The sequence below is a fragment of the Heterodontus francisci genome, chromosome 3, assembly GCF_036365525.1.
Source record: "Heterodontus francisci isolate sHetFra1 chromosome 3, sHetFra1.hap1, whole genome shotgun sequence".
Lineage (NCBI taxonomy): Eukaryota > Metazoa > Chordata > Chondrichthyes > Heterodontiformes > Heterodontidae > Heterodontus > Heterodontus francisci.
In genome coordinates this window covers 24,378,693-24,402,953 of record NC_090373.1, presented here as the reverse complement: position 1 = coordinate 24,402,953, position 24,261 = coordinate 24,378,693, and the positions used below count along the sequence as shown (strand labels likewise).

At 42.2% G+C, this 24,261-nt stretch overlaps 1 protein-coding gene across 2 annotated transcripts in view; it reads right to left on the bottom strand.

The window, feature by feature from the left end:
- The window catches only part of pgbd5 (piggyBac transposable element derived 5), a 77,082-nt gene that overhangs the window by 41,445 nt on the left and 11,376 nt on the right, over positions 1-24,261 (bottom strand). For both annotated transcript variants that reach the window (XM_068020197.1, XM_068020196.1), the window contains exon 2: positions 17,149-17,576. In XM_068020197.1, the coding sequence (XP_067876298.1) occupies positions 17,149-17,576 (428 nt within the window). The remainder of the gene's footprint in view (positions 1-17,148; positions 17,577-24,261) is intronic.

Below are 24,261 nucleotides of genomic sequence, written 5' to 3'. Positions count from 1 at the left end.
CAGAACTGACAAGTATTAGAAATGTAAAACGTTTAAAGCAAGTAAAGCGGGGGTGGGGCAAGAGATAACAAAGGTGAAGGTGTTGATAGGACAGGGTCACAGAATAACTGACCAGAAGGTCATGGAACAAAGGCGATCGGTATGTTAATAGTGTGCTGAAAGACAAAGCATTAGTAAAGAGTCGCATGACTAACCTGCTGGGCAACCTGAGATTTTTGAACTTGTATAAGCAGTTTGGGCAGAAAGCGGTTTGCTCCCGGACAGAGACGATCTCTCCTGTCTGTTCCCATCTCTTTCTCACAAGCCTCTGAAGACACATGAACCCCAAGAGAGAAAAGTCTCCTACAGCAAACAAGGTTTAAGAAGAATACTGGGCCCCAACGAAAAGCAAGATCTACCTACAATCAAGGACTCTACAGTGAGCTCGAGGAAACGTTACTACAAATATTCAGATATGGCCTCAAACTTTTCCACTTTATTTTCTTCTGCTCTTTTCTGTCTCTATTTGCATGTGTGTATCGTATATGCATGCTAGCGTGGGCACGTCGTGTATCCATAAGCGTCAACTGAATTAGAGTTCAAGTTTAATAAATTTCAACTTTTCGCCTTTAAACCAATGAAGCCGGTTAGTGCTGGTTTCTTTGCCTTATAATTGGAAAGCGGTGAACAAGGATTCACCAAGGGGGAGCTAAAACAGCGTTTAAGATGAAACCCTGTTACGGTAAGACCAGGTGAAGGCTGTAAAGGAACCCTAGACCTCTTTCTCACCTGATCGTAAAAGTTCCTAGAGTTTGTTAAGGGAATCTTCTACAACATGTTTCCAGTCCAGAGTAAAAAAAAAAAAATTAATTGGAGGGGGCCAATTTCAATGAGGTGAGAATGGATCTGGCCCAGGTAAACGGGAACCAAAAACTGGCAGGCAAAACTGTAATTGAATAATGGGTTGCCTTTAAAGAGAAGATAGTTTAAGTACATTCCCAAGTCCAAGCAAGGTAGGACAAAGTCAGGGCTCCCTGGATGACGAAAGAGATAGTAAGATGCAGAAAATATTTCGCAGAAAAGGGTGCGTATGACAGATATAAGGGTGATAATATAAGTGAAAGCCAAGCTGATAGAAAGTTCAGAGCTGAAGTGAAAAAAGAAATGTGCAGAGAAATGAGAGAATGGAGAAGAGACTGATAACCAGAGTAAAAGGCAACCAAAAGCGTTCTATAACGCAAAGAATTGAGTGGTACAAGGAGGCGTAGGGTCAATCAGGGACCAAAAAGGGGATTTACACATGGAGGCAGAGGGCATGGCTGAGATAATAAATGTCTTTACCAAGGAAGATGCTGCCAAAGTCAGTGAAAGAGGAGGTAGTTGAGACTCTGGATGGGCTAAAAATTGATAAAGAGGTATTGGAAAGACTGGCTGAACTTAAAGTTAAGTCATTAAGAACTGGATGAAATGCATCCAAGGATACTGAGGCAAGTAATGGTGGAAACTGCAGGAGGTACTGGCTATAATCTTCCAATCCTCCTTAAATACAGGTGTGGTGCTAGAGTACTGGAAAATTGCATCAATATTCAAAAAAGGGTGTAAGGATAAACTCAGCAACAAAAGGCCAGTCAGCTTAATCTGTGGTGGGAAAGCTTTTAGAAACTATATTGGACAAAATTAATAGGTCGCTCGGACAAATGTGGATTAATTAAGGAAAGCCAGCAGAACCTTTTATGGGCAAATCATGTTTCACTAATTTGATTGAGTTTTTCAATGAAGTACAGAGAGGGTTGATGAGGGTAATGCGGTTGTTGTTATACATGGACTTCCAAAAGGTGTTCGATAAAGTGCCACATAAAACAGGCTCTTCAGCGAAGCCAAAGTGTATGGAATGAAAGCGACACTGGCAGTATGGATACGAAGTTGGTTGAGTTACAGGAAACAGAGAGCAGTGGTAAGTGGTTGTTTTGCAGACTGGAGGAAAGTATGCAATGGAGCTCCCAAAGGGTCGATTATTAAGACCCCTGCTTTTCTTGATATATATTAATGACCTAGACTTGGGTGTACAGGGCACAATTTTGAAATTTGTAAATGACACAAAATTTGGAAGTATTGTGATCTGAGAAGAGAATAGTGATAGACTTCAAGAGAACAGAGAGGCTGGTGGAATTGGCAGACGAAATTTAAATAGAGAAAGGTGAAGTGATATGTTTTGGTAGGAAGAACAAGGAGAGGCAATATAAAGGATACAATTCCAAAAGGGGGTGCAGCAGCAGAGGGGACCTGGGGGTAATTGTGCACAAATCGTTGAAGGTGGCAGGGCAGTTTGAGAAAGCAGTAAAAAAAAAAAAAGCATATGGGACACTGGGCTTCATCAATAAAAAGCATAGAGTATAAAAGCAAGGAAGTTATGGCGAACCTTTATAAAACACTGGTTCGGTCTCAACTGTAGTGGTATCCCCAATTCTGGGCCCCACTCTTTAGGAAGGATGTGAAGACATTGGGGAGGATGCAGAAAAGACTTACAAGAATGGTTCCACAAATAAGTGATCAGTTACATGGATAGATTGGAAAAGCTGGGGCTGTTCTCCTTGAGAGCTTGAGAGGAGATTTGATAGATGTGTTCAAAATCATAAGTGGTCTGGAATAGAGAGAAGTTGTTACTATTGGCGGTTGGGTCAAAAACCAGAGAGGACAATGATGTAAAGTGATTGGCAAAAGGAGACAGGAGGAAAAGCATTTTTACGCAGTGAGTGGCTAGCATCTGGAATGCATTGCCCGAGTGTGTGGCGGAGGCAAATTCATTGTGGCTTTCAAAAGGGAATTGGATAATTATCGATAGAGAAATAATTTGTAGGGCTATGGAGAAAAGGCAAGGGAGTGGGACTAGCTGAGTAGCTCTTAGAGAGCCAGTATGGAACAATGGGCCAAATGGCCTCCGTCTGTGCTGTAACCATTCAATGACTCCAAAAAAAAACTTTTACTGCTCAGAGTTTTGTTTCAATCACATTAGTCAAACACTTCATGTAATTTTCCACACTTTTTCAAAAAAGTAATTCTTTGGGTTATGGATGGCATTGGAGAGGACTTGGAAGTGCTGGGGTTCCCTGCACCTGGTGAAGCAGCAGCCTTGGTGAGTTGCTGCAACACATTTTGTAGATGGTACACACCTCAGTACAGTACATTGTGGCAGGAGATGGTGAATGTTTAAGGTAGTATGTGGGGTGCTGGTCAAGTGGACTGCTGTGTCCTGATGGCGTTGAGCTTCTTGAGCGCTGTTGCAGCTGACTTACCCAGACAAGTGGAGAATATTCCATCACTCACCTGACTTGTGCCTTGTGAAAAAATTTTGGGGAGTCAGGTGAGCCACTCACCACAGAATACCCAGCCTCTCACCTGCTCTAGTAGCCATGGTATTTATGTGGCTGTTAAACTTGAGTTTCTGGTCAATGATGACCCCTAGGATGTTGGTGATTAGGAAATTCAATGCTGGCAATGCCACTGAATTTCACAGAGGTGGTTAAGACTCCCTTTTGTTGAAGATTGTCATTGCCAGGCGCAAATGTCACTTGCCAATTATCAACCCAAACAGATGTTGTCCAGGTACTGCTGTGTGCAAACATGGGCTGCTTCATTATCTGAGGAAAGCAAATGGAGCTGAACACTGTGCAATCAGTGAACAGCCCCACTTCTGATCATTGGTGAAGCAGAAGATGGTTTGGATAGCACACTGCCTTGAGGAACTCCTGCAGTGATGTCCTGAGGTAGAGATGATTGGAGGACAATCATCTTCCTTTGCGCCAGATACGACTCCAACCTCGAGTCCCCATTGATTTCAGTTTTACTACTGATCCTTGGTACTACACTCAGTTGAATGCAGACTTGAGTAGGTTTTCAACCAAGCCTCAGTCAAAGCTACTCTAACTTCAGGAGGTGAGCTAAGCTGGGGAGTCTTCCCTCACCTTAATTTCTTTCAAAAAATTAGTTAGATTTCAAAAACTTCTCATGCAAACAGGTTTCAATCAGCACCACCTGTGACTTGTTGTTTACATCGTATTAGCAACAGTTGTGAGGTGCAGCGTGTCAGAAAAACACAATGGTAGGTAGGTCCAAATCCAGGAACCAGTGAATCTTACGAAGCAGTCGCTGCTCAGACACCAAGAAACCAGAGACAAACTCCACTATGCACCTCTACTCCCTTGTTCTCTCCGCCATAATGATGGCAGTCTGAAGGACCTCCACTCAAAGTGTTGACAAACTCCAGGGCCTCTATTTTTGCCAAACCCAGGCACTATAGCCCAGTACTGCTAACCATCAAATACTTATCCCTAACTGGTACAGCTTGCCATGCATCAGCAGTAAATTTGATATATAAAATCAAGGCCATTTGCTTAAGTCTTCACAGAATATTGAAAGACATTTTAGAATTCATTTCCCACTGCACATGCAGGAATCGCTAACGACCAAATAAAACGGAGTTTGACTTATTTGATCACTGTAATCACGGATGTCTCAACAACCCATTGTTATAAACAGTTCACCCTCCAACAGACCATGAGCAATGCCTTGGAGGATCTGGCAGCAATATAACGGCATCTAGAGACATAGGTGTGATGGGCCAAGCAACCTCCTCGTAAGCAGTCTAATTATATGATTCCAGGAACCCCATGTGATAAATACTGGCAGTTTCTCTTTTTGACATTGAGAAAACAAAGCAAGGATTATCAAGAACACAGTCAAGAAATCAAAGGATTCATTCACCACCCACTCCCACCAAATAATTTAAATCTAGCCGGAAGATCTTTAGCTTCTTCCAGCTTCATTTCTGCTCTAAATTCATTTAGAAATCTTTCTTGAAGCAAAGCACTGACTTGAGAAAACAACTTGCACTTACATAGTACCTTTAACATAGTTAAAGGTCCCAAGGCACTTCACAGGAGCATTCAGATAAAACATGACACCGGACCACATAAAAGGAGGAATTAAGATATGTGACCAAAAGCTTGGTCAAAGAGGTATGTTTTAAGGAGTGTCTTTAAAAGGAGGTACAGAGGTGAAGAGGTTTGGAAAGGGAATTCCAGAGCTTAGGGCCATAGCAGTTGAAGGCACAGCTGCCAATAATGGAACAATGAAATTGGGGATGCTCAAGACCAGAAGTGGATCAGTGCAGAGATCTAGGGAGGTTGGAGATTACAGATGAGGAGCAAGGCCATGGAGGGACTGGAACACAAGCGTGAGAGTTTCAAATTTGAGGCATTGGTGGATCAGAATCCAGCCCCACTTGACAGCGAGCATTGGCATGAGTGAAAAGGGCATGGCGCAAGTCAGGATACGGCCAGAGTTTTGGATGAATTGAAGTTTACTGAAGCAGCTATTGTTGGAAGCATCATCCTTGCAGCATAACTTTTTTCTTGTATAAAAATCTGTAGAAACTATGCATTTTTGAGTGTATATCTGAGATAAAGGATCTTTCTCAGAATAATAAAATACTCATGATTGACAGCATGTCTGGTCATTTAACACCAGAAATTGCTGTTCATAAGAGCTGACCTTTCACTCTGCAAAAAAACTGAAAATAGCTGATACACAAAAATTTAAAAGGAACTAAAATGTATTAAAAACTGTATAAACAATTAATATTTTACAGTTGAGCACTGAGGTAATTCATGTTTACGGGAAGTGCAGGCAGATAAAGGCATAAAAGGTTAACAAGCATTTTGGGTCATTAAATAGAGCAGGGAGTACTTGAGTAAAGTAGTAATAAAGAATTTATACAAACTTTGGTTAGGCCATAGTTGAGAGTATGGTGTGCAGTTATGGATAAACTCCAATGTACATGAGGATACAACATATGTATTCCAGGAATGGGAAACCAAAGTTATGAGCAGATATGGGGACTAATTCTATGGCAGCAAAGGTCAGAAAAAGATTAAGTAAAGGTTTTTACAAAAATGAGAGGCTTTGACCGGTTGAACAGTCTTCTAGAAATGTACCCGTTTATTAAAAGATTGTAAGTCAGCAAACACACTAGCATTGCACTAAGCCCCTTGAATATATTTGGAAGCATGAACCTACTGACAGATGGGGCTGCCGTCAGATGTTACCCAACAGACCAGAATACCTGCAGGAGGCTGAAGAACCTGGTGAGGGGAGTACCCAAGAAGTGAGCAAAAATCACGTGCAAACCCCCCAACGCCCTCTCCTCTTCAAAGTTCTCAGATGCTGGTCCCTCTCAATACTGGCAGTTTCTGCCACCCACAACAAATGCCCCAAGGTTCCATCAGTAGTCCTCCTGGATTCCAGGACAATGCTTCACAGTTTTCCTGCACTCCATATTTCAACAAATAAATTGATCTACAAAATTACCTTTGGTGTTCCAAGCAAACTTAGTAATCTTTTCATCTCAAAGACCTGCAGCATTTCTTACTATATGCACTTGTGCCTACACCTCCAAAGATACAAGGCAAGCATATATACAGTGCCGAGTGTTAGTCAGAATGAATCAGTTTAATTCTCTCATTGCATGTTATGCTGCATTAGGACCAGAGGGTGAAGTTTTCTGAGGTTTGTGCCACCAGCAAGCCTCGTATGTAGCAGGCAACCCATCAAAATTGCAGGAAATTTCTATGCTGAGTGGCGATTACATCAATTACAGAGAATACAGCGCCATGAACTAACTGGCAGTTAGACTCAAGGGGCTGAATGGTCCGAGTTTTTCATTCACTCAAATCAATGGATAAAAAAAAAAATAAGTGTCCTCCGCAATTTTCTGATAAACAGTCAGATGAGTGCTGGAAAATGGTTTGGAAAATTCCATGTTCCAACGTTTTTCCAAATGATTTCAAAACAACCAGGAAGAATTTTTAAGAAAGGATTTTTCAGGCAAAAATTTCAGATTTAAAACCATCAAATTATTAATTTCTCCCCACCCCCACCGAGGGGGGTGTGGTATGGAGAGGAAGGAAAAGAACCGATTTTACCACTTGTGTATTCTTTTGTTTCTCAATGTCAGCATCAATAAAAGAAAGCATAGGTGGCTTCAGTCATTGAATCTAGCTGAGACACACAAAGTTAGTTTTCATTTAAATAAAAGTTAAATAGTTTTGACGTAAATCTTTTACACAAAAATAGGTTCCCAAATTAATCTACTACCTTAATATTGGATAAAACATTTTGGATAAAAACTCACTCCTATTACCTTAGCAAAAACAACTTTTCCTATGAATAGAAACAATTGTTAAATTAGAACCACATTACTTTTTATATAAATAACCCAAAATGTTCAGATCTGGCAGCATCTGTGGAAAGAGAAATAGAATTAACATTTCAGGTTGACGACCTTTCAACTGAATAGGAAAAAGTTAGAGATTTAACAAGTTTTAATTAAGTACAGAGGCAGGGAAAGTGGTGGGAGGAGTGGGGAGGGAAGGGAGAAAAGAACAAAGGGAAAATGTGATAAGGTGGAAGGCAGGAGTGATTAAATGACAAAAAACATGATGGTGTAAGGTAAAAGGAGATGGTAATGGGTTAAGTAAAGAAATAAAAAGAATCTAGAGGAGCTGCAAATGGTAACAGCAGAGCCATTACCAAAACCTTCTGTACGAAAAAATGGAAACAGTGGTTATGATTTGAAATGATTGAATTCTAAGTTAAGTTCGGAAGGTTGTAAAGTGTCTAATCAAAAAATGAGGCACTGTTCAAGCTTCATTGGAACAGTGTAGAAGACCGAGGGCAGGGAGTTCAGAGTGGGAACTCTGAATGACAAGCAACCAGAAGCTCAGGGCCACACATGCGGATTGAACAGAGATGTTCAGCAAAGCAATTCCCAATCTGCATTTTGTTCCCCTATGTAGAGGGGACTGCATTGTGAGCAGTGAATATACAAAATTGAAAGTACATGTTTCACTTGGAAGGTGTGTTTGGGACCCTTATTGGTGCAAAGGGAGGTGGTGAAAAGGGCAGGTGTTGAATCCCCTGCACTTGCCCACCAAGGTGCCATAGGAAAGGGAACAGATATTGAAGGTGACTGTACAGTGGATCAGGAAACAGCACCTTTGCAATGTTGAAAGGGGAGGAAGGGTAATGTCATCATCAAACATGTCATCATGCTGGAGATGGTAGAAATTGAACAGGATAATCAGTTGAAGTACTTTGCATCAGTATTCACCAAAGAGAAGGACTTGGTGGATGATGAACCCAGGGAAGGGAGTGCAGATAGTCTCAGTCATCTCATTATCAAAAAGTCCCCAGGGCCTGATGGGATCTACCCTAGAATACTGAGGGAGACAAGGGAAGAAATTGCTGGGGCCTTGACAGAAATCTTTGCATCCTCATTGGTGACAGGTGAGGTCCCAGAGGACTGGAGAATAGCCAATGTTGTGCCTTTGTTTAAGAAGGGTGGCAAGGATAATCCAGGAAATTATAGGCCGGTGAGCCTTACGTCAGTGGTAGGGAAACTATTAGAGGGGATTATTTGGGACAGGATTTACTCCCATTTGGAAACAAACAAACTTATTAGCAAGAGACAGCATGGTTTTGTGAAGGGAAGGTTGTGTCTTACTAATTTGATTGAGTCTTTTGAGGAAGTGACGAAGATGATTGATGAAGGAAGGGCAGTGGATGTTATCTATATGGACTTCAGTAAAGCCTTTGACAAGGTCCCGCATGGCAGACTGGTACAAAAGGTAAAGTCACATGGGATCAGAGGGGAGCTGGCAAGATGGATACAGAACTGGCTCTCTCATAGAAGACAGAGGGTATCAGTGGATGGGTGTTTTTCTGAATGGAGGGATGTGACTAGTGCTGTTCCGCAGGGATCAGTGCTGGGACCTTTGCTGTTTGTAGTATATATAAATGATTTGGAGGAAAATGTAGCTGGTCTGATTAGTAAGTTTGCGGACGACACAAAGGTTGGTGGAGTTGCGGATAATGAGGAGGATTGTCAGAGGATACAGCAGGATATAGATCGGTTGGAGACTTGGACGGAGAAATGGCAGATGGAGTTTAATCCGGACAAATGTGAGGTAATGCAGTTTGGAAGGTCTAATGCAGGTGGGAGGTATACAGTAAATGGCAGAACCCTTAGGAGTATTGACAGGCAGAGAACTCTGGGCGTACAGGTCCACAGGTCACTGAAAGTGGCAACGCAGGTGGATAAGGTAGTCAAGGCGGCATATGGCATGCTTGCCTTCATCGGTCGGGGCATAGAGTATAAAAATTGGCAAGTCATGTTGTAGCTGTACAGAACCTTAGTTAGGCCACACTTAGAATATTGCGTGCAATTCTGGTCGCCACACTACCAGAAGGACGTGGAGGCTTTGGAGAGGGTACAGAGGTGGTTTACCAGGATGTTGCCTGGTCTGGAGGGCATTAGCTATGAGGAGAGGTTGGAAAAACTCATTGTTTTCACTGGAACGATGGAGGTGAAGGGGTGACATGATAGAGGTTTACAAAGTTATGAGCGGCATGGACAGAGTGGATAGTCAGAAGCTTTTTCCCAGGGTGGAAGAATCAGTTACTAGGGGACATAGGTTTAAGGTGCGAGGGGCAAAGTTTAGAGGGGATGTGCAAGGCAAGTTTTTTTTTTTTTACACAGAGGGTGGTGAGTGCCTGGAACTTGCTGCTAGGGGAGGTGGTGGAAGCAGATACGATAGCGACGTTTGAGACACATCTTGACAAATATATGAATAGGGTGGGAATAGAGGGATATGGGCCGCGGAAGTGCAGAAGGTGTTAGTTTAGGCAGGCATCAAGATTGGCGCAGGCTTGGAGGGCTGAATGGCCTGTTCCTGTGCTGTACTGTTCTTTGTTGAAGTTGGAGACTGGCCAGGTGGAAGGTGAGGACAAGGGAAACCCTATTGTTGTTCTGGGAAGGAGGCGAAGATGTGAGAACAGAATTGCAGGAACTAGGAAGGACATGGGTGAGGGCTCTGTAAAACACAGAGGAGGGTAATCCTTGGTTGAGGAAAAAGGAAGACACATCCTAAGTACTGGTGCGGAAGATGGCATTGTCAGAATAGGTGCAACAGAGACGAGAATGGAATAGGATGCTTATTGGAAGAGGGATGGGAGGAAGTGTAATCAAGGTAGCTGTGGGAGTCAGTGGGCTAATAGTAGCTATTGGTTGACAGCCTATCCCCAAAATTAGAGATAAAGAAGTCACGGAAGTGAAGAGTCAGGGATGGACCACATGAAGGTGAGGGAGGGGTGATGATTGGAAGCAAAGTTGATAAAATATTGCAGTTCTGGGAAAGAGAAAGAAACTGCACCAATAGAGTCATCAATGTACTGGAAAAAAAGTGCTGAGAGAGGGGACCCAAGTAGGACATGAATAATGAAAAGTTCCATGTATCCCACCAAAAGACAAACAAAGCCAGGACCCATATGGGCTCCTATTTGGAGGAAGTGAGGGGAATCAAAAGGAGAAGTTTTTCAAAGTAAGAGCAAGGGTTCCCATCATTATGTCACAATCACTCCTGCCTTCCACCCTACAAACCTTCAATTTGTTCTCTCTTCCTCATTTTCTCTGCACTTGCTTATAAATTGTTAAATTTTTAACTTCTTCCAGTCAAAAGGTCATTGACTTGAAACATTAACTGTTTATCTCTCCGCCTATGTTGCCTGGGCTGTTGAGTATTTCCAGCATTTGCAGTATTTCACTTTTACTGTTTTATAGAAAATGCATTTATTTTGCTAGTACCATTTAATACTTTCTAGATCTTAATTGTGATTGTCTATAGTGAATGACTATGCTTTCGCAGACAGCAGACTAAACTAGTCTTTGTGCCAACCTTCTCAAAGGCAGAATCGAGACAAAGCATTGATCACATCTCCGCAGCTTTCACTATTAGTGCTGCTGACAAACAAGGCAAGCTAATAATTGGGTTGGTAGTCAGGTCGGTTATGTTGATTAATACAAGGATCCAAGCACTGACCCCAGTAGGACTGCCCCAATCTGACACTAATCCCAGAGTACTCTCTTTACGATCTTTTATCTAACTCAACTATGTCAGATGCTTCTAAAACTACAAAGTAACCTTATATGATAGAAAGTTCCTTTATTTTAAACATTCTCAGTTTATCAAGATTCACCATCCCCTTATAAATCCACATTAGTTAATTAAGTTGCTGTTGACTTTCTTCAGCCTACATAAAATGGTTTCTATTATTTTACTTGGTATTGATGAGACAAATGGACTTGTAATTATTTTGCTTAGACTGTCCCTACCTCTTAAATGTACTGACCATAAAGTAATTCTCAATAGCAAATCATCCAGTACCTGATCTGAGGTAAATGTTCGTTCAACCACACTGTACATGCAGATACCTCAGTTGTTTTATATAGGACAACACCTAATGTCAAATTTGGCATCCCATATAAAACCCCAGGTATACAAATTACTTTTCATTTGTCCTACAACTAATTTATGCAAGCTCCAAAGGAATAGGAGTAGACAATTTAGCTCCTCGCGCTAGCTCTTCCATTCTATTAGATCACGGAGCTACAATCCTCATCAAAATGTTCACCACATTCAAGCTAGGATTTTCCCCGAGAAACCTATCCAATGCATTTCTGGTCACACAAGCTCATATGCAAAGAAAAGATAGTAGCCATGATGAATTAGATGCAAGCTGGCAGGCTGTAAATTAACTGTGATTTTGTCTGTGGCTGACTCCCTCATCATCATATAGGTTCTTTGAAACACGTATAAAGAAAGTGAAAATATAACATCCTATTCTATGTCAAGTGGTACTAACAGCATTATGAAGTAATGTCAGTTTAAAAACAGTATGTTACAGGGAACTCAGTGGTACAATGAATTAAGCACAACATTTTTAAAATCAATGGTTCAGATCCACCCAACACTGATGGGATTAAAGTTTTCCCAGCTGCCGGCTGTCAATGTTCTGTGTGAAATAACTTTGGTCATGCTCAATCCTGTTCCAAAACAGAACCAAACTACAATAGTTTTCTCTAGAAAAGGCTAAGTTGATGACCTAACAGGTCTTCAAAACTGCTAAGGGATTTCATAAGGTAGATGTGGAGCAGATGTGTCAACTTGTGGGGAGACTATGGCCAATATAAGATAACAACCCATAAATCCAATAGGAAATTCAGGAGAAACTTAACTTACATTTATTTATTGCTGTAGTAAAATGTCCCAAGGGACTTCACAGGAGTGTTAAACAAAATATGACACTAAACTGCACAAGGAAATATCAGGAAAGGTGACCAAAAACTTGGTCAGAGGCAAGTTTTAAGGAGGGTTTTAGAGGGAGAGGAAGGTCCAGAAAGGTTCACGGAATGAATTTCTGAGCATAGGGCCTAGGTAACCAAAGGCACAGCTGCTAATGGTGAAGCTATGAAAATCAGAGATGCACAAGAGGCTAGAATTGGAGCAGCACAGATCTGAGGGTTGTAAGGCTGAAGATTACAGAAATAGGGAGTAGTGTGCATGTGGAACTAACTACCACAAGGAGTAGTTTGGGCTAGTGGAATTGCACAGATGCATTTAGGGGAAGCTAGATAATTACATGAGGGAGAAAGAAATAGGATATGCTGATAGGGTTAGAAGAAAGGCAGGAGGAGGTTCGTGTGGAGCATAAAACCGATATGGACCAGTTGGGCTGAATGGGCTGTTTTGTGCTGTATGCTCTATGTAATCCTATGTAACCTTGGTTGCCTCAGAGTCCGCTAAATGATGGATGTTGGAAGCAAAAAAGTCACATTGATGTATAAGGTTGCTCATTGGATGAGATATTTTGTTGGGATGGAGCTAATACAAGAACATAAGAAATAGGAAGAGTAGGCCATACCACCCTTCGAGCCTGCTCCACCATTCAATATGATCATTACTGATCTGATCTTTGCCTCATCTCCACTTTCTTGCCTGATCCTCATAACCCTCGACTACTTTACTGTTCAAGAATCTGTCTCTCAGCCTTGAATATGTCCAGTGACTCTGCCTCTCAGCCTCCACAGCTCTCTGGGGAAGAGAATTCCAAAGATTAACACCCCTTTGAGGAAACTCCTCTTTATCTCGGTCTTAAATGTGAGACCCTTTATTCTGACACCGTGCCCCTAGTTCTAGATTTTCCCCCACGAGGGGAAACATCCTCTCAGCATCTACCCTGTCAAGCCCCCTCAGAATCTTATATGTTTACATAAGATCACCTCTCATTCTTCTAAACTCCAATGAGTATAGGCCCAACCTTTCCTCATAAGGCAGGCTCACGACTATTCCCCATTTGGGCAGCACAGTGGCGCAGTGGTTAGCACTGCAGCCTCACAGCTCCAGGGACCCGGGTTCGATTCCGGGTGCTGCCTGTGTGGAGTTTGCAAGTTCTCCCTGTGTCTGAGTGGGTTTTCTCCGGGTGCTCCGGTTTCCTCCCACAAGCCAAAAGACTTGCAGGTTGATAGGTAAATTGGCCATTATAAATTGTCACTAGTATAGGTAGGTGGTAGGGAAATATAGGGACAGGTGGGGATGTTTGGTAGGAATATAGGATTAGTATAAATGGGTGGTTGATGTTCGGCACAGACTCGGTGGGCCGAAGGGCCTGTTTCAGTGCTGTATCTCTAATCTAATCTAATAATGGGTTCCTATTGATTGAATTTGCTGAATGAACAGTCTTTTCTCTTCAAAAATTAACTAAAAATAACCTAGACGTCTAGTATGCTTTTATGAATCTGCTTGAACATAAAAATGAAGTAGCATTTTGAACTGCCAGGGGAAGAGGGGAGATTCTTTCCCCTTCCCTCGAATGGCAATTTTAATGAATTCTGTTGATTATGAAAATATTCCACTATTCAGGTAGCACAGATGCTCCTTCCCTTCAGCGAGATAAAGAGCTTGGGGGAAAGGAAATATGCAGAATATTTCAACACTGTGACCGTCATCATGTGTAAAACTATAAGCATTCTGTAGTGTATAATCTGGGCAGTGCGCACTTCATAAAAGATGTCTGCTTTACAATCCAAAATATATTTGAATATTCAGTGGTGTTGTACTAACCAGAGTACACAATATCCCAGTTAACAAGGAACAAACACTGACATTCAAAGCAAAAGCAAAATAATCTGGATGTTACAAATCTGAAATAAAAGCTGTAAATGCTGGAAACGCTCAGCTCAGGCAACATCTGTCGAGAGAAAGACAAAGTTAACATTCCAGGCTAATGACCTTTTATCAAAACTGGAAACAGCAATGTACAGCTTTTAAGCAAGTACGGAGGGAGGGTGGAGGTGGGGAAGGAGGGGCCAAAATAAAAGGAAGGTCTGTGATAGATTGGAAGGCAGGAGAGATTAAATGACAAAAGGGATGATTGTGCAGAGAGATGGTAATGGGACAAAAAACAAAACATGGGTCTCGAGATGTAAACAGGAAAAGCACAACCATTATTAACAGCTGTGGTCCAAAAAAAATGGGAGCAGTGCCTATGATCTGGAATTGTTGAACTCAATGATTCCAGAAGGATGTAAAGTGCCTAATCTATAGATGAGCTTCATTTGAACAGTGTAGAGACTGAGGAAAGAGAGGTTAGGATGAGAATGGGGGGGGGGGGGGGGGGGGAGGTGGAGGTGGAGAGAATTAAAATAACATCCGACCGGAAGCTCAGGGTCACACTCAAGGATTCTGCAAAGCAGTCACCCAATCTGCATTTGGTCTCCCCAATGTAGAGGCAACAGCATCTTGAACAGTGAATGCGGTGTAATAAATTGAAACAAGTACAAATAAATCGCTGTTGCACCTGACTGGAATATTTGGGGCCTTGGACAGTGAGGAGGTGGTAAAAGGGCAGGTATTGCATCAGCTGTGCTTGCATGGGAAGGGTGTTGGCAGTGATAGAGGAGTGGACCAGGGTGTCAGAGAGAAACATTTAATGTGCTTTTCAACTTCTTTTTATTCTTTAATGGGATGTGGGCGTCGCTGGCAAGGCCAGCATTTGTTGCCCATCCCGAATTGCCCCTGACAACTGAGTGGCTTGCTCGGCCATTTCAGAGGGCATTTAAGAGCCAACCACATTGCTGTGGGTCTGGAGTCACATATAGGCCAGACCAGGTAAGGACACCAAATTTCTTTCCTATTGGTGAACCAGATGGATTTTGACGACAAATCGATTATAGTTTTGTAGATGGATTTGGTGAGCAGGAACCAGTGAACAGGATTTTTATTTGTTTGATCAGCTGTTTGTATCAATAGTCACTACAGTCAGTGGCCGTTACTGCTCTTCACAAAAATGTAGATAGATATACAGCAATCTAAACTAAAAGGTTGGTCGTTTACAAAGAAATCTATTTGTGGGAGCTAAGAACAAAATCTTACAGAAACTAAAAAGTCCAAAAATTAAGAAAAAAGCTGAAAATACTTAAGTCAGATAGCATTACGAATATACGAGTGTATGAATTAGCAGGCATAGGCCACTCTGCCCCTCGAGACTGCTCTGCCATTCAATAAGATCATGGCTGATCTGATTGTAACTTCAACTCCACATTCACGCCTACCCCCAATAACCTTTCACCCACATCCTTATCCAGAATCTATCTACCTCTATCTTAAAAATATTCAAAGACTCTGCTTTCACTGCCTTTTGAGGAAGAGTTCCAAAGACTCACGACCCTCAGAAAACATTTCTCATCTGTCTTAAATGGGTGACCCCTTATTTTTAAACAGTAACCCCCAGTTCTAGATTCTCCCACAAGGGGAAACATCCTTTCCACATCCACCCTGTCAAGACCCCTCAGAATCTTATATGTTTCAATCAAGTCGCCTCACTCCTCTAAACTCTAGCGAATACAAGCCTAGTCTGTCCAACCTTTCCTCATAAGGCAATCTGCCCATTCCAGGTATTAGTCTAGTAAACCTTCTCTGAACTGCTTCCAATGCATTTACTTCCTTCATCAAATAAGGAGACTAGTACTGTACACAGTACTCCAGATGTGGTCTCATCAATGCCCTGTATAGCTGAAACATAACCTCCCTAGTTTTGTATTCACTTCCCCTCGCAATAAATGAAAACATTCTATTAGCTTTCCTACTTACTTGTACTTGCATACTAATCTTTTGCGATTCATGCACTAGGATACCCAGATCACTCATTCTTAACTCAGAGGGTTGGAGATCAGGAACGCAGAACACCAAATACACACAGACAGAGAAAAGAAGTGGCAATAGCAGAAGTATGGGGCTGTCAAGGGCATTCCTCTGCTGAGGAAAAAGTGGTTGAGGTGGGGGAAGATATTTTGGAATTGCCAGTACTGTATGAGAGTTCCCACCTTTTCCTGTTTTTATATTCATGGTAGCTTATAAGTCAATATTTCTGAAAGAAAAAACATCTGGCACGGGCAGAGAACAGTGACATATGTGCATCACAATCAGATCATGAGCAAGCAACACAGATGACAAATCAAGTTACCATGCCACCCAACACTTTTTGCAAAAACAACTAACAGAAGGCTTTTCAATAAAAAGCCTAAGTGGCAGTCAAGGTCAAGATGGTAAGCACAGTTGATGTTACCTCCCAGATTCAATCATTGTCACTATATTGCATCAAAGAAAGCTGCTGCTTTCACCAGTCCTGCACTGTATTTCAGACAGGACTGAACCATGAACAAATGGGTAAAGCTTCACCAAATAATCAGCCTTTGAAAAGTACACAGTCTAAAATTTTCCATTTTCTTCTAAATTTCTCCTTTAGTATGAGTTTCCCATCAGCAATGTGCGTAGAATTTCATTCTGGGTCCCTACTCATACTACCGATAAGCCATAAGCTTGCAACTTGGCCTCCCTCCATCAATATTCCTCTCCTTGTGCAAATGCACCTAACATCCACTGGTCAGTACAGCCAGCTATAGAACTCACCATCTGCTGAATCCCAGCAGTGAGCCAACAAAAGGATAAGGTGGCTGCTCAGATTCACCACACGGTTAAGCGCATTCCATGGCACAAAGCACTGTTACAACACAATGTCATGAAGAAAGGCAATTCTTTTGTTCAATTTACATCATACAGTTCCAATGGGGCACAGAGGTATGACCAGAACAATCAACATTTATCAGTTCAAGTTAAAACCTCAGGTAAATTCTCATTAGACAATATTCTGATAATCCAATTAGAAAGGGTTAATCATGCAACAGGATATACTTTACAGTGCTATGGATGCCAATACCTGGGTTTGAGAAGGCTTGAATGCAGTATCAAATGTCATTTGTAGGCAATCCAAAAAAGGCTGAATTTTATATAGACCATGTGTTGTCTGGCTGGAACGAAATGCTACAATATGGAAGTACTTCAGGATTTTTTCAAATCTGGCTTGTGTCATCATCAGTGCAATGCTCTTGTTGCTATAAAACCCACCACTCCATATACTGAGGACAGATTCACAGTGGTGAATGCTAGTGGAGATCATATATCCCAAAAAGGTTTTCATCTCTTGAAGACTAACGTCACTCCAACCTTCATCACAACCAAATCTTTCTTGGTACTTTTTGGCATACATGTTTGTTTGAACAACCATATTCCTTATAATGTTATCAGGGACAAAGAGCTGAAAGAAGTCAATTGCACTTGCATTAAGTGGCATCTGATGTACTGGACCTGTGGTAGGAAAAAGCAAAAAGTGGTTTGGTTATTCTTCTTTAAAATGTAAAAAACTGTAATCACTTGCATCAGTACAATCACTGTTAACAATAAGGCACTTTTAGATTCTACCAACGATGACACATTTGCTCCAGTACAGACCTGATTACTTTAGGGAAGTACAGATCTACCTTCTAAGCTTTTAGGACAATTGCTGCTATGCCATGCATGAGCAGAGTGCTCTTCCCTCTATTAACTTCATAATGTTCTGGTTAGTCCCCATTTAGAATATTGCATTCAGTTCTGGGCATGATACATCAGGAAGGATTCACTGGCCTTGGAGTGGATGCAGTACAGATTCACCAGAATGGCACCACGGCCGAAAGGGTTAAATTAGGAGGACATTTTGCATAGACTAAGCTTGTATTCCCTTGAGTAAAGATGATTAAGGGTGTGACACAATTTGAGATGTTTAATATGATTAAAGGATATGACAGGGTAAATAAACTTTTTCCTCTGGTAGGACAGCCGAGAACCGGGGCATAATCAGATTAGATTTCAAACATTCAGGATTGATGTCAGGAAGCACTTCACACACAGCATAGTGGAACTCTCTCTCCCCAAAAAGCCTGTTGAGGCTGAGGGTCAATTGAAAATTTCAATACTGAAATTGATATATTTTTGTTATGCAATTATTTGGGTATTAAGTGATATGGAACCAAGGCAGGTAGATGGAGTTTAAGATCTAACTGAATGGCACAAAAGGCTCAAGGGATTAGAGACGTTCCTATCTTCTTTAAATTAGGAAGACAGAACTGCAGACTATACTTTATGTGTAGTATTGCCAAGATTGCATTCAATCATTAGAATTAACTCTCCACTCTTACAATATACAGTTAGGGATGTAACTGGTAACATTTGCTTTGTTAAGTGTCAGCCATAGCTCAGTTGGTAGCACCCTCGCATCAGCCAGAAGGCCGAGAGTTCAAGTCCCACACCAGAGACTTGAACATAAAAATCAAGGCTCATCTTTCAGATGAGAAATTACACCGACGCCCCATCTGCTCTCAGGTGGAAGTAAAAGATCCCATGGCATTATTTTGAAGTGGAGCGGGGAGTTATCCCTCAATTAACATCAGTAAAACAGGGAGCTTGCTGTGTGCAAATTGGCTACCACATTTCCTATACAACAGTAACACTTCCAAAGTACTTTATTAGCTGTTAAGCACTTTGGGACATTCTGTGATCTTGAAAGGTGCATTATAGATGCAAGTCTTCCTTTCCTAACTGCCTGTGAACACTATAGCAACCACAATTATTCAAGCAACTTCCATCCAGGTAGAAAGATTTGTGGTATGTAATATCAAGCATACTGGATGGTATTCCGGCAATAGTACTGAAGACCTGTGCTCCAGAACTTGCCACACCCCTAGCCAAGCTGTTCCAGTATAGCTACACCACAGGCATCTACCCGGCAATGTGGAAAATTGCTCAGGTCTGTCCTGTACACAAAAAGCAGAGCGGCGCAGTGGTTAGCACCGCAGCCTCACAGCTCCAGTGACCCGGGTTCAATTCTGGGTACTGCCTGTGTGGAGTTTGCAAGTTCTCCCTGTGTCTGCGTGGGTTTCCTCTGGGTGCTCCAGTTTCCTCCCACAGCCAAAAGACTTGCAGGTCGGTAGGTAAATTGGCCATTATAAATTGCCCCTAGTATAGGTAGGTGGTAGGGAAATATAGGGACAGGTGGGGATGTGGTAGGAATATGGGATTAGTGTAGGATTAGTATAAATGGGTGGTTGATGGTCGGCACAGACTCGGTGGGCCGAAGGGCCTGTTTCAGTGCTGTATCTCTAAACTAAACTAAATGCCCGATACATCACCTTTGTGCCACAGAAGTGAAACAATGCACCCAGTGTCTCTTAACTAAATTATTTGAATGGTTTACAGTTTAGAACACATTCTCCTCAACTTAATTGTTCACTAAGTACTATGAAAGTTATGCTAAAAAAGGCAAAATATTTATAGAATTTCTAGCACAGAAACAGGCCATTTGGCCCAACTGGGCCACACTAGTGTTTATGCTCCACATAAGCCCTGGCTCAACCCCTAATTGAGAGGCATTGATAGGTTAGATAGGAAGAAACTTTTTATCTTAGCAGAGGGGTCAATAACCAGGGGGCATAGATTTAAGGTAAGGGGCAGGAGGTTTAGAGGGGATTTGAGGAAAAAATTTTCACCCAGAGTCTGGTTGGAATCTGGAACACACTGCCTGAAGGGATGGTAGAGGCAGGAACCCTCACAACATTTAAGAAGTTTTTAGATGAGCACTTGAAATGCCATAGCATACAAGGCCACGGGCCAAGCACTGGAAAATGGGATTAGAATAGTTAGGTGCTTGATGGCTGGCACAGACACAATGGGCCGAAGGGCCTGTTTCTGTGCTGTAAAACTATGACTCTATAACCCCTCTTCACCTCGCCCCGGCCCAACCCCTCTTCACCTCGCTTTATCAGCATAACCTTCTATTCCTTCCCCCTCACGTACTTAGTTAACATTCTTCAATGCATGTATGCTATTCGCCTCAACCACTATAATGAGTAATGGCAATTAGTTCCACTTTCTAACTACTTCTCCTGAATGCTTTATTATATTTAGAATTTATTTTCTACACCTTACACAATCTAACAAATCTGGTAGAGCAACAACTTTAGTGCTCAGTTTGTAATCAAATAACTGTCAAGTCAATCTAAAAGCAATTATCCAAATTTACTATTTAGCTTCCTCTGATCTTAATAAATTATCAGCAAATCTCAAAATTGGCACTAGTAACTCGAGCAAACTCGGCCACTTTACTTGGTCCTTTTAATACCTCAGTAATATTTCTCCAACAAATCTGATTCACAAAGCAGTTAACCTTGCATGTAAATTTCTGAATACAAAAGAACAAATTTTGGTAATAGCACTAACGGAAAAAGAACTGCAGAGACAGGAGAAATGGAGGGTACAGTTTCAGTGGTATCACACACTTCTTTCTTTTCTGGATGAATGGATGGATTGATTGATCGAGATTACTGCAGTACATACTGAGGTGCAGCTGCTACTTTTGGCAAAAAAGGAGCTCCAGCTTTAGTGCCACTGCAGTGCTGCACCAAATCTTCCAGGCAAACAATCATTAGCACAAGACAGAATGGGCTACTATCTTCAAAGTCAAACTGCATTTATGGGCCTGTGGCTCATGATCCTCTCCTGCAACAGACCTTGAACACATCTAGCAGCTAAAACTGGGCATCCGTGAGGCACTGTGGGCTATCAGCAGTCGAAATATATTCAACCACAATTTGTAAACTCATGGCCCAGCACATCCCTCACTCTACCATTACTATCAAGCCAGGTGACCAACCCTGGTCCAATGAGGATTGTAGGAGAGCATGCCAGGAGCAGCACCAGGCACGCCTAAAAATGAAGTGCCAACCTGGTTAAACTACAACAGTCCTGCCACATCCAGTCATGAATGGTACTAAACTAAAAGCAAAATACTGCAGATGCTGGAAATCTGAAACAAAAACAAGAAATGCTGGAAATACTCAGCAGGTCTGGCAGCATCTGTGGAAAGAGAAGCAGAGTTAACATTTCAGGTCAGTGACCCTTGTGAAGACCTGAAATGTTAACTCTGCTTCTTTCTCCACAGATGCTGCCAGACCTGCTGAGTATTTCCAGCATTTCTCGTTTTTATTTCAGTCATGAATGGTGGTGGGCAATTAAACAATTAACTGGAGGAGGAGGCTCCACAAACATCCCCATCCTCAATGGTGGGGGCTCCCAGCACATCAGTGCAAAAGACAAGGCTGAAACATTTGCAACTATCTTTAGCCAGAAGTGCCAAGCGGATGCTCCATCCCAGCCTCCTCCTGAGATCCCCACAGATGTCAATCTTCAGCCATGTGATATCAAGAAACAGCTGAAGGCACTGTATACAGCAAAGGCTATGGGCCCTGACAAAATCCCAGCTGTAGTACTGAAGACTTGTGCTCCAGAACTAGCCACGCCCCTAGCGAAGCTGTTCCAGTACAATTACAATACTGTCATCTATATCCTGGTATGTCCTGACCACAAAAAGGACAAATGCAATCTGGCCAATTATTGCCCAGCCTACTCTCAATCAGCAAAATGATGGAAGCTGTCGTTAACAATGCTATCAAGCAGCATTTACTCAGCAATAACCTGCTCATCAATGCAGATGCTCAGTTTGGGTTCTGCCAGAGCCACTCGGCTCCTGACCTCATTACAGCCTTGGTCCAAACAAGGACAAAAGAGCTGAATTCCGGAGGCGAGGTGAGAGTGACTGCCTTGACATCAAAGCAGCATTTGACCGAGAGTGGCATCAAGGAGCTCTATAAAGATTGAAGATAATGGGAATCAAGGAGAAAACTCTCCACTGGTTGGACCACAAAGGAAGATGGTTGTGGCTGTTGGAGGCCAATCATCTCAGCCACAGAACATCACTGCAGTAGTACCTCAGGGCAGCTACTCAGCCCAACCATCTTCAGCTGCTTCGTCAACGACCTTCCCTCCAGCATAAGGTCAGAAGTGGGAAAGTTCACTGATGATTGCTTAGGGTTAAGTTCTATTCGTGACTTCTCAGATACTGAAGTAGTCCTTGCCTGCATGCAGTAAGACCAGGACAACATTCAGATTGGACTGATAAATGGCAAGTAACATTCGCACCACAAAGTGCCAGGTATGACCAAAGAGAGAATCTACCAATCCCCCCCCACCCCCTTGATGTTCAACAGCATTACCATCGCTAAATCCCCCAAAATCAATATCTTGGAGGGTTAGCATTGACCAGAATCTGAACTGGACCAGCTATATAAATACTATGGCTGCAAGAGCAGACGAGAAGCTGGGAATTCGTCAGCGAGTAATTCACCATCCTGACTCCTCTACAAGGCAAAAGTCAGGAGTGTGATGGAATACTCTCCACTTGCCTGTATGACTGCAGCTCTAACACTCAAGCAGCCCACTTAATCGGCACCCCACCCACCACCTTAAATATTCACTCCCTCCACCATCAGCATAGTGGCAGCAGTGTGTACCATCTACAAGATGCACTGCAGCAACTCACCAAGCCTCATTGGACAGCACCTTCCAAAACCACGGCCTCTGCCACCTAGAAGGACAAGGGCAGCAGGTGGAGGGAACACCACCACCTGAAAGTTCTCCTCCAAGCCACACACCATCCTAACTTGGAACTATATCGCCATTTCTTCACTGGGGCAGGAATAAAGGCGAAAAGAGAAAGCAGAACCCCTGTGCCCTTTCTGAAAGAGACTTCAAGATAAATTCTGTATTAACATTGGTGAAATCATTTTGATTCATCTTATCTTAATCAGAACGCTTCACAGTGCCAGTTAGAAGTAAAGGGCCTGCATCACCACCAAGGTGGCAGGGCTCTGCTTCACTATGAGGAGTTGGAAGATTGGCTGCCTCTCCATCATAACCAGGGACAGAAGACCTGACTCAATAACATCCACGGTCAGGTGTAGCTACCACATAGACACAAACGAGAAAGAAGTTTGAAGGACTTTAGGAAAATAGGAATGTAAGGAACCAAAAAAGAACCACTACAATCCACTTGAATGAGACAGGAGAGTAGGAATTAAAAAGGGGAAAATGCAAGAATACAACCTAGAGTTGAATAGACGACAACAATGTCAAAAGTGACACTGACTGCATAGATTTCAAAAATCCATGAATGGTATATCTATAGTTAAAGCGAGACCATTAGCGAGCATCGGCTAGAAAACTATTTAAAACTTGTGACTGTTTCCACCTTTCCAACTATTAAGCTTTGAAAAGTTAGCCCTCCCTGCACTGTGTTGCACCACACATACTCATCTTCCCAATAAATTATCCTCAGAACTATTTATTTTGATTGTGAAGTACAGAGTACCAGAGAGCAGTGCTTCGTTTAACAGAGTGCTAAAGTCAGGAATTTGGTGCAGAGGGGGAAGGAGGTGCTGCTTTTTATTTTATTAAACCTCCGGTAGCTGTTGTGTGGTCTTCTGTCGCCGAGCAAAGAGACTCTACCTGCTATTACTTTACTAAATTAGTAACTAGTTAACTAATCAAAGAAATAAGGTTAGACAGACATGACCGGGCAGGTGGTGCTCCATAACTGCAACATGTGGAATTTTGTGGAATCAGGTTAAAATCCTGAAATTCCCTTCCTAACAACACTGTGGGTATACCTACCCCACTCAGACTGCAGCTCACCATCACCTTCTCATGGGCAATTAGGGATGGGCAATAAATGCTGGCCCAGCCAGCAACACCCACATCCCATGAACAAATTTTTAAAAACTACATTAGTAAGGGAGGATCTCAGATCAGATGAACAAAATGTGGAATCTGTTTGGGTGGAGCTAAGAAACAGCAACGGGCAGCAAACATTGGCAGGAGTTATTTATAGGCCACCTAACAGTTTTGGTAGTGTGGGGCATGGTATTAATCAGGAGATTAGAGAAACATGTAGCATAGGTAGTAATACAGTAATTATGGCTGACTTCAATCTGCACATAGACTGGGTAAACCCAATGAACATCAATGCTGTGGAGGACGAGTTTCTGGAGTGTTAGGGATGGCTTTCCAGAGCAATATGTTGAGGAAACGACGAGAGAACAGGTTATTTTAGATCTAGTATTAT